Here is an 11,222-nt window from a genome sequence, read left to right as displayed (position 1 = left end):
CAGTCCAGGTGAAGCTGATCTGCTGATGAGAAATCTGTTCATGTGTGGAATATCAAACACCAGCATGTTTCTTTTGAATGTGAAGCTTGTGAGCAATGTAGATCATCTATTTTCACATATTTTCACGTTTTGACATAGTAATGGTCTTATATTTATCTTTAATTTTGTATTATAAAGTCCCTTGTAGCTGAAGAAATGTGCAGAAATGTATGCTGTATGTATACGTTTGTTTGTTTAGGCCTACTGTTTATTAAGAAAACAATGTTATGTTGCATATTAGGCTGTTCATCTGGGGACCAGGCCCCTGGGTAATCCTCCACATGGCATGCACTGTAGCGTTAACACACCACTTGTTAATACAGTATTCAATCAAACAAACCTATATATAATATTGCCTACGTATGCAACATGTCCATAGTATAGACACACATGGGCCACATCAAGTGATGGTGGTTGCCCATGCGTGTATGTATTGCATAGCTTACTCCGGGGCAGTAGGTGGCACCATCGTTACAACTTTTCCATACAGTTTAATGCATATAAACTCAAAGAAAGAAGAAGAATAAACAGCTCTGTCTCCATTTTCATTCCACCCACACACAGCAGCAGGCAGCACCATTTTACACACAAACACACGCAACGATAGCTCACAGTTAGAATTATTATTCACTCATTTACACAGTTTACGTTCATACACGACGACTCTGTAGCAAGAAAACGACGAGAAGAGAACAAACCAAACAACGAGAAGACGAACCGAAGGCTCAACGCAAACCGCACGCCACGAACGAACAACAAGTAGCTAGCCGGCTAATGCTAACACTAGCGCTGCTGGCTGTTGTGCTTTAAACGGTTTTGTTATTGTGAGTATGATGATAACTGTCGTGTTATTAGCCGTGTGTTTACATTTAAACGATGCAAGTGTTAACCTTTACACTGGATTGACACCGGTTCGGGCTATAAAGGTAGATTTAAAGGCATATAAATAATGGCTGACTGTATGGAGGGCTATCACTCCACCCATCATGAGAATCAGTAGGCTAGATGCTAGATGGTGTCATTACTTAGCTTGAGGTGACTGTTCCAATGTGGTAGTTGATCACACTAATCATTACATTTCATTATGTCAAATGTCAACAAATAGAAAGGAGCTGATACGGCTGGTTTGGTTTATATTGACCATATCAAATCTGTCGTGAATTTGACCAAATCAATGAATTGATCAATAGCAGGTAGCCAGGTTATTTTAAGTAGGCCCTGTTTTCTTTTTTTGTCAGGTGAAACCTAACTTTTTCCCTGCGTCTAACACTTGGACATTAAGTTACTTTATATATTCTCTGCAATAATGCTATTGATGCTTTCGCAAATTGTCAGAATAATGAGATAAATAGTAATTACTAATGTCTGTCTACTAACAAGAACGGGAAAGTAAGAGCTTTTCATGAATAACGAAAGTCTTTAAAACCAGGCTAAGACATTACGTTTATTTGTTATATCAGTATCACCTTGATTGAATACTGTATTAACAGTTTGAAAAGTTAAAAAAGCACAAGACAATAATTGAAGACAAGATCCAAAATACTAGATGTAATATATCGTAGCATATTATATGATAAATAAATACAAATCTAGAATAAGTGCACCTACAAGTAAAATGGTAAACTAATGTCAATGGCATTAATGGCAAAACAGTAGTGCAACATCAACTGAATCATTCATGATACAAAATCATTAATTGCTATGAATGACATCATCATTATTTGGTATGGGAATGGCATTCTCACCAATACCAGTATTTCAGGTGGTATCGGCAGTCGGGATAACTCGGAAGACTGCTTACCACTTAACAACAGCTTGAGTTTTCCTGAAACTGAATCTTCCATCAGAGGTGTTACTAATGACACTAGTTAAGGAAGGTTTTGTTAGTGTTAACTTGGCAACATGCACATAGTGGCCATGACTGTTTGATCTGAATAGAACACAACCTTCATTAGGTGCCACTGGCAACGTGTGAAGGAACATTACACTTCTGTGTCATGCCAGTGTAGTTGCTGTGTGTGAAGAGTACATCAGTGGGTCCTAATCCTTTTACCTTGAGACCCAAACTCTGGACCCAAACTAGTGAAAATAGCAGATCTGCGTTTTTTTTTATGGAAATGTTTATTTATTTATTAAATATTTAGAAACTGTCAATATACCAAATACACATTTTAAAGTGTATTTGGTATATTATGTGTATTATCTAAAGTCTAAAATATGATGTGTTCAACTTTTTGGTATAATGGTATGGCTGTTTATAGGATATCAGATATATGGAGATTAGTTAATTGACAGAAATTGCTAATCTATGTTCTGGGTGTGGCTCACCCGTTATAAAAGGGAGTCTTCAGGTGAGGAGTCACAGTTTTTGACTTGGAGCTGACTAGTACAACACTAAAGGCTCATACATAGTCTGGATTTTTGGTGGTGGGGTGACCACCGAACTACAACATGACGTCACGAGCCGCGGTGAAGAGCAAACCACCGCTCCAGCCCTTCTCTCTGTTTTTACTCGCCACCGCTCAACGTTATTTCAGCTCCGGTGGTCACCTCGCCACTGAAAATCCAGACTATGAATAGGCCTTAAGGGAGAGCTGCCAGGGCCGTCAGGTGTAATGTTTAGCCTGTTCAAACAGTTTCTCAAGTTCTTAATTTGTTGTGTTTATTTAGTTTAGCTGTTCAATTGTTCATTTCAGATTTTGAAGTAACTTTTGGCCAGCCTTATTCATGGTATTGTCATTGTCTGCAAGGACCCACTGTGTATATGCTGCTATTTATTAGGCGTTTGTGGAGGGAAATAAACATAAAAAACCCTGTATTCCTGTACTTTGAACTGTTCTTGGAGGCTTGACCATCGGCCAACTTTACAGAAACATTTTGGAATTGTTTTTAATAGATGAAACGTGATTCCCCCCCCCCCCCCCCCCCCCTCTTTTGAACGGAAAAGAAAATGGATATTTAGTTGCAGCCCATAAAAATTGGTCAGCGAGACTGCAACTGAATGTTTTGAATAAATTATGTAAATTGAACCCCATATAGTGTGCATTGTGATGTATCAGACAATATCCAGCCAATTTTTTTTTTTTTCAACTTAAAATTTATTCATTTTTCATGAACAGAAATGACATACAAGGACATACAGAAAGCAAAAAGACAAACAATCTAACATTACAATATGTGTTGCCAACTCAGTAAATAAAAAGTAAAAACGGTAGATAAATGCTTGTAGGAGATCACACACAGACAGGATGATAATAAAATGAAAATATGTGAGCGTACGCGTGCGTACACACACACACACACACGCTTACATCCCCACACACTATCCAGCCAATTAAAAAGAACATCTATGAATTACTTAATGACTTTTAATATAGGATGGTTTCTGCGTTGCTAACGTCATCTTTTCCCCTGCTTGTGTTTCATTTTCCTCTAGGAATCTGCCACTGACCGAAGCTAAAATGAGTGCCACCTCTTCTCAAAAAGTCGTGCTGAAAAGCACCACCAAGGTTTCCCTGAACGAGCGGTGAGGCGCTGCACCCTGTCAGCAACAATTATTGATCCAGATGTGAGGGGAGGGGCCAGTCGTTGGTTCTGAAGGCTCTGGCGCTGCCTGGCTGCGGAGAACTGGACCCGACATGGATGTGTATCTGCCCATGCCTCTTATGTGTGCACTGCCCTGCGCGGAATGTCTGGCCACTCTGGCTTTGCTAGTTTGAATGTAATGCTTGTTTTGGTCAAACATCCTGTGTGAGCAGTGCACACATGATGTCATGAAAAAAAAAAGGTTAAAAGGTGATGTTTGGTAAACACAGCAGTCCCGAAGAGGCGGCACAATTTGCCCCTTTGCAAATGCCTTGGCACATGCATTCCATTGCATATAGGGGGCATAATGCTCTTGAAATACAAGAGGAAAAGAGTGCCTCCAGATCCAATGAGCAGGTGCTTTTTTAAGAGTGCCAATCTGAAATCACAGGTTCAGCATGTCTCTCTGTCTCTACCCTCATCTCGCTCCTCTCTACTGGACGTCTCTTCCAGAGACCCACTCGGCACCCAGTCCTAGCTTGGACGTGACCCACAGGCGCCCCCCACCTCTTTCACTCAACGATGCCCCTGTGTCGCACGGTCCGGGCTGTAAGTGGCTGGGAGGCCAAAACCAAGCCACCTCTTGCCCGGGACAGCCTGCCCTGCCAGCTGAGCAGGGTGATGGGTTTGTCTGTAAGTGGCTGAAATCCCTCTCCTGTCCTCTGCCTCTCTCTCTCTCTCAATCTGTCCTACAATCTGTTCTGTTTTTTTATTTTTGTTATTTGACAAAATGTGCTGAATTACTGCTCAAAAAGGCATTTGGGATTGTCTATGCATTGAGAGGGAAAACGTAGCGACGAGGTGCCAACAAGGTGGGCCATAAGTCTTGCATTGACACAGAGAGCCGCCAACATCCATGGTAAGCCAAGTGACTTGATTTGGAAACTCCTCCCTCCTCCTCCTTCCTTCTCTCTCTCCCCCTCCCTCCACCCTGAAGCTTCACTAACATGCTGAAGAACAAGACTCCAGTGACAGCGGTGAGTGTCAGAGCCACCATGCAGCAGCAGCACATGGCCAGTGCACGCAACAGACGTCTGGCCCAGCAGATGGAGAACAGGCCCAGCGTGCAGGCAGCACTGCACCACAAGCAGGTCAGATTACTAGGGTTAAGCTGAATTCCAATTCCCCAAATCTTGGCCACTCTCTATGTATGCCACGCTATGAGTGAGCCCATTTGATACTATTCGGAGACCCGAATCGACAATGTACAATCCTGTGTGTAACTCGATAGTGTACAAATGGAATCAATCAAACCCGTATTATGTATGTGTCAACCCCATAGCTCAATGTCCTCGTTTCCAAACAGTTGATTCATCATGGAGACACTAGAGGGTGCTGCTATTCTGCTGAATCTTATGTAAACATCAGAATGTTCTTGCATACTGCAGCTTCACTTTACTTCAAGCACTTAATCGCCACTAATAATATAACTAAAATATAGTCATTCTTCGCAGCATTACAAAACCTTTAAATTTAACTTCCTGATACCTGCCGACACTGAAGACAAATATGCTTTACTGAAGTGAAACTGCAAAGATTTATCTAAACCAAGTTTATAATCACATTTTTGCTCTTCTAGAGGAGAGCAGAGCTACGTTGCACTGTGCAATGCCTGTTTTTGAGGCGCATGTCGCAGGGAATCGTTGGGAAATCGAAGCAGCTTTGACAACTTTGCCGTCTTGTTTTTAATGTACTTGAGATGGTAGGGGTACCAGATCTAAACACTCAAGTGTCCCATCACAAGCTTGTAGATCTGCTATTTCTTTAACATTGGGGGGGGGTGAATACCACCATTCCCCATTGATGTTGCGACGGTGTGATATTCAGCTTAAAAGTTAAGACCACTTTAATGTAATGTTGTGACGGTATGATCTTCCAGAGTCTGAAACAGCGTCTGGGTAAGAGCAACATCCAGGCCCGTCTGGGCCGTCCCATCGCCTCTCTAATGAGAGGCGGAGTCAATATAGGAGGACGAGGAGGCATGAGGGGGCTCCGAGGAGGCCTGAGAGGACGCATCCGAGGAGGAGCCATGAGAGGAGCTCTCTCTCTAAGAGGTGAATACTATGCATCTCTGAGAGTCAGTGGTTGAAGTTTAATTTTTTTGCTTAACTCAATGAAATCGGTTCGGGCCACTACACCTACGTTTCACCGGTGAACCAACCGACATGTCCAAATATGGAGATCCGTGTTGTCATGAGTTAAATGCCCATATGGGCATGCCTTCTTTTGTGGCTACCCATAAAGGCATGCCAATGCAAACACTTTTGGGCCGTGTCTCATCATCTTTTCTGGACCGTGCTGTCATGAGCCTCCTTTAAAGCTGATATAAGCAATATGTCAAAATTGTAATGACCTTTTTTTAGCGTTCTACTCTGCTGGCTCAGTCCAAAAGTCATTCAAATCTTGACATATTATTGCTTATAGCAGCTTTAACAGTATGTTTTAACAGCGGGAGAGCATCTGCTAATCGCACGTCATCGCCCCCAAAAAGATGAATTATTTTTATCTTTTCGTTTACCCGTTCGCCTGCTATCGCCGGGTCCCATAGACAAATAATGCACTTCCGGAAAATTCGTCTTGCTGTCGCCCGCTGTTAAAACGTACTGTCAGTTTCACTACCAACGCCTCCATGATTATCGCTCGATTGGACCGGCTGCTACCACACGGGGGTTAATCAATGCAATTCACGCCACGGTGGAAAACCTCCGCCGTTTTCAAGGCAGTCGAGCAATATTCATGGAGGCATTGCTAGAGAAAGAACAGGCTCGGACGTCAGGTGCTCTGCAACACACTACAGTGCTACCGGGTGTTTCAATAACGAGTGAGGATGCACGCAAATCAATGACCCATCGTGTGTGCAAACTGCAATCGTAAGGTGGTCAGAACCAATACCAGTATTTACCAATACCATCACCAAAAAATCACTAATGTATGGAAAAACAAGCAGTGTTGGGGGGTTTTCCCTCTCGCAACGTTTCACGCATCAGGTCATGGTCTGAAAATCATTTTCCATCTTGTTTTTTGTTTTAACCCCTGGGTTATGGCTGAGTCATATAGTGACAGTGTGACATCGGAGGTCCACTGAACCTCCCTTAGCCAATGTTTGAGCAGCGATGAAACATTGGCTAAAGGAAGACCAGTTGTCCAACTTTGTGTGTGAGATGTAAACAAACGGTGCAAACATCGAACGCCATTAACAATAAAGAGACTATGACGTAATGAAGCACATTACCCTTCATTGTCAATGACGTTTACAAAACGAACTAAAGACAAACATTAAACCTGTACATAGGAGGAGCTAGCGCCCCTCAAAAATAACATCAGTTTTAACTAGAATATCTGTACATCGACACTATAGGATGCCAGATCAATAATGACCTGTCTACATAATATGCTATCCAAATGTACATGTTTTAGCCTTTGCATACGCAAGGCAGGGCAAGTGCTACGGGCTAAGGTGGAGTCTGAGGAGTTTTCAGACTAATCCTATGTTGTCCTTCTCCCTACAGGCAAGAGGCTGTCCACAGGTGTACAGATGATGCAGGGAGGTCGTGGGGGCCCTGGGCGTGGGGGTCCCGGGCGTGGGGGCATGCGTAGAGGCATGAGGGGACAGAGAGGAGGACTTGGTGGTCCCGGTCGTGGAGGACCCCTCAGAGGAGGAGGAGGAGGAGCAGGAGCAGGAGGAGGAGGAGGGAGAGGTGTGGGAGCCAGAGGTGAGAATGATGGAACTGCCAATTTTACACATGTCTGTCTTTTAAATCCTAACTGGCTGGAGTAACGTGTTCTTTCCATGCGCTACGTCCTACCGGGGAAACTGTCGGGATAATAAGTGGCCTGCTCACTCCTCATGCTGTTTGGGGCTCTCCCCAGGTTGGCAGACAGAGAGAGATTACAGTTTAGACAATTGGCATCGGTGATAAATGGGTTACAAAATCGTGGGATAAAACGTTTAAGTGAATGAGTGGTGCTCAACTTTTCATGTCGAGGACCCCCAAAATGATTTTGGTTGCAGACTGCCATCTCAAAAATATTTTGTTCAAGGGACCCCTGGAACAAAAAAAAGAATGGCAGACAAGTTCATAGTGTGGCACAAAGCGATGCGCTATGAGCTTGTAGATGTGCTATTTCCGAATAGCTAAAATGTAAAATGACACTGTTTTAATGGGTTAAAAGTTCTCAACGTGCGCTCCAGAGGCCCTTGAGGGGGTTCCAGGCGGTCCCAGGCTTAACGATAGACAGTATGTAACCAATTAGACCAGTGGTAACCAACCTTTTCAAGCCCAAGAGCCCATTTTATTCCCAATTGTAAGCCAAGATCTACCACTAAAACGTGTTAGAAAAAACACTTGTTTTTTTGCTATTTCTGACAGGCTCAATGCATGTGCACACATCCACACAAAGACTAAAGCTTAAATTAGAATAAATACTTATAGTAAGTTATATTATCAATGTCAAATAATATTAAGACAAATTAGAAATAATTAGTATTAGAAATATTTTGTTTCTCATTTCAATGAATATTCACATTGGCAGATGTTCAAATGACATAGGCATAACATGACCATATATATTTGCACAGATATGGTGACATACTCTCAGGGTCAGCCCACCTTTAATGAGACTGCTGTGACTGAACTTTATCTGCAAGCGTTTTGAAATCATATTTAGTGATTGCCAGTCTGAGGGTGTCATTAAGATGTGAGTCCGTCATACGAGTTCTATTTTCTAGATTCTAGATTTTATTATTTTCATTTGTGAAAAGGCCATTCTCTGCTCACAAGATACCAAAATTCCTTCTCTTTAGCTCTGACCTGCAGGTGACAGTCACTTACTAATCCAATAATCTCCATTTAAATATCTGAAGTTAATGCAAACACATCCTGCATTTTATCGGACAGCAGTTCAATGACAGTAGGCTCAGTAAAGAGGAAAGGAAAGCAGCTACTTGACTCATGCGTTGTACTTCAACAAGTTTTCATATTTCATATTTTTTGCTCTATGTGTGCATGTGTACATAATTCAAACTGTAGCGTTGATTATTGTCACGGACAGAAGTCATTCTTTCCCTTTGCATATGCCCTGGAGTGCACTCGCCTATTAGTTTGCATTGCAGACTGGTATATTCAGTATATTTTTCTCATTTTTATATTTTTGTTGTTGCTGCGCAGCAGTTGAGGAGAACGCAACTATGCATTCCTTTAAGCAACACAACTTCTGCAGCTGCATCCATATGTTTAGAATTTGCATCAATGATCAAATCCCAATAATAAAAAATATAACGACGAACAACGAAAACTGAAGTAGCAGCGGCGCTATCGGCTAGTAGTCCCAACTCTGTGTCTGCAGCCTGTCACGAGCCCGTAATGAACGCACGTTGTTCCGTATTTTAATGTCGGGTCGGAGAATAAATACAGTATGAATGACGGCGGGATTTATTTGACAACTCTGTCCTGCTTTCTTCACGAGAAGAGAAGAGCGCTCACAGCTGCTAATATGGTAGCAGCCCTGTGGCTGACCTGTCAGTTCTCTTTACGGCATGACGTAGTGTAGAATAGTTGAGATGTGAACCTGGGTCTGGGAAGCTCAGAGCTGCAGCCATTGGCTCATGATACGAGCACACGACCAATGGGACAGATCATTCAGTGTTGCTAAGATACCACCACCCCACCACACACGCACACACACCCTTGGACGATGGGGTCTATTCTCAAACTCAGAGCCACAGCGCTCTGCTCAAAATTAATTTGCATGTGACGAGCGGCACTGACATTATTCCAATGGGTCTGTCTGACGTTCCCGCGAGCTACCGGTAGATCGCGAACCCCCGGTTGGTTACCCCTGAATTAGACCCTTACAGGTCTTTAACTCTTAAGACTGTACTACACTGTACAGTACACAGTCAGAGATGCATTAGGTATTATGGCCCAAACAAAAAAAATCTTTCAAGCTTTTGTAGAAAGCCCCCCCCCCCCCCCCCCCCATTATTCTTCAGGTGAATATATTAATTCATGCAGATTATACCGATAAGGATAATGGGAAATAATTGCAACCAGGCGTTTGTCATATTATTTGTGACGGGTTTAGTAAGATGTCTGCTGTCTGGTCTTTTCATGTTGTGAATACCGTACGTCTGAAGCTCATAATTCCCGTTTTGTTTTCCGATTTTCAGGAGGTCGCGGAGGACTGCGAGGCGGGCGCGGCGGCTTCCCGGGCCGAGGCGGACGTGGTGGTCGCGGGCGGGGGGCGGCCCGCGGAGGAGTGGGCCGCCCGGTGGTGACCCGGGAGCAGCTGGACAATCAGCTGGACGCCTACATGTCCAAGACAAAGGGCCACCTGGACGCTGAGCTGGACGCGTACATGTCCCAGGCAGACCCCGATGCTATGGAGTAACCCCCACACCCCTATAAGCCCAGATCCCACAAGACAACGCCCCTCTCCACTTAGATGAAGCTCTGTCAAAGGGAAGCGGATAGTTTTTTAATTGTTTAAGGTACACGTCACCCATTTTCAGTCGTATCTTAATGTAATTGGTCCTCATTAATGCTCATCGGTCTCAGAGGAGGGCTGTGTGTGGACTGTTTCTGCCTACCTGTGACGGGTTTGGCCATTTCAAAATTAGATTTAAAACTATTCAATGAGTTCTAATTCAGCTTGCTACATCGCTACAAAGCCTGCTGTTTTTATTATCTTGGTATAACCATGTTTCTGAAGTGTCCACAGCCCACCAATGAGACACAGCGTGAGTAGATAGAAATGGTGCCATATTATTATTATTATTATTGGTATTTGTGTAGACCATCTATATGAAGATAAGGTTGAAAATGGGTGAAGTTCTCCTTTTAAAAGATGCACTCACACATAGTCACTACGCAAACCTGTCCAAAATAACAAAGGGATATTTAGGTGAACATTGTTGTGACGCCTGCTTCACAGTAGAGCCCGGCCGATGTACCAGTCTGGCCGATATATTGGCCATTACTTGATTATTTTTAAGACGCAGTATGTTCTGATTTGTAACTACTTTCAACTTGGGAGTCCCTATTTTGGCCATGTCTTTTTCAAAAATCTTTAACAAAAAAAAACTCATCTGTGACAATCGGCAAGATGCTACGTGTCGCAACTAAATTTGTCTTTTTTTTTTTTTTTTTTGGTTACAATTGCCACAAACTTAAAAACACTGTGAGTCCTCATGTGTCTTAGGATTGACCCATGTGAACCCAGCCATTTACAGTTTGCCAATCGCAAGTCAAGGACAATGGTTCTCAAAGTGGGGTCCCATGCCGAGCTAAAAAACAAAAGGCTGGCTGTCAAACTGGGAGTCATTGAAATGAAAGGAAGAAGTTTGAGAAACGCTGGTCTAGGACACTCCAATCTGTCAAAAAGCCAGGCACTAGTTCAGGTCAAATGACCCACATGGGTGGCTGATATGGGGACACATCAGGTTTGAAGTGTGAACAACAGAATTTTGGCTTTCAGCACATTGTTTTGTGCAGGAGCTCCCTACTCGACGCTGGTCTCGTTAAACTGTGATTGTGCAGCAGACATTGCATTCTTGAAGGACGCCGCGCTCCACAGGCCTTCAACTGACCAACTTTCTC

General features: G+C 43.2%; 1 protein-coding gene across 2 annotated transcripts; it reads left to right on the top strand.

Moving 5' to 3' along the window:
* The first annotated feature begins 585 nt into the window (after positions 1-585).
* Positions 586-10,800, top strand: chtopa (chromatin target of PRMT1a). 2 transcript variants are annotated; one of them, XM_080787924.1, is made up of 6 exons: positions 586-863; positions 3,476-3,565; positions 4,562-4,715; positions 5,504-5,678; positions 7,134-7,337; positions 9,794-10,800. In XM_080787924.1, exons 2-6 carry the CDS (start codon positions 3,501-3,503, stop codon positions 10,012-10,014), a joined length of 819 nt encoding a protein of 272 aa, XP_080644050.1. In that variant the 5' UTR covers positions 586-863; positions 3,476-3,500; the 3' UTR covers positions 10,015-10,800. The 2 variants fall into 2 exon arrangements, with proteins under 2 accessions (XP_080644050.1, XP_080644051.1); XM_080787925.1 differs by having other exon boundaries at positions 3,476-4,436.
* Positions 10,801-11,222: the final 422 nt, after the last annotated feature.

The sequence above is a fragment of the Protomyctophum bolini genome (genome assembly GCF_963924005.1).
Source record: "Protomyctophum bolini genome assembly, chromosome: 17".
NCBI lineage: Eukaryota > Metazoa > Chordata > Actinopteri > Myctophiformes > Myctophidae > Protomyctophum > Protomyctophum bolini.
The sequence above is the reverse complement of the archived record's forward strand: the minus strand, read 5'-3'. Positions and strand labels throughout refer to the sequence as shown.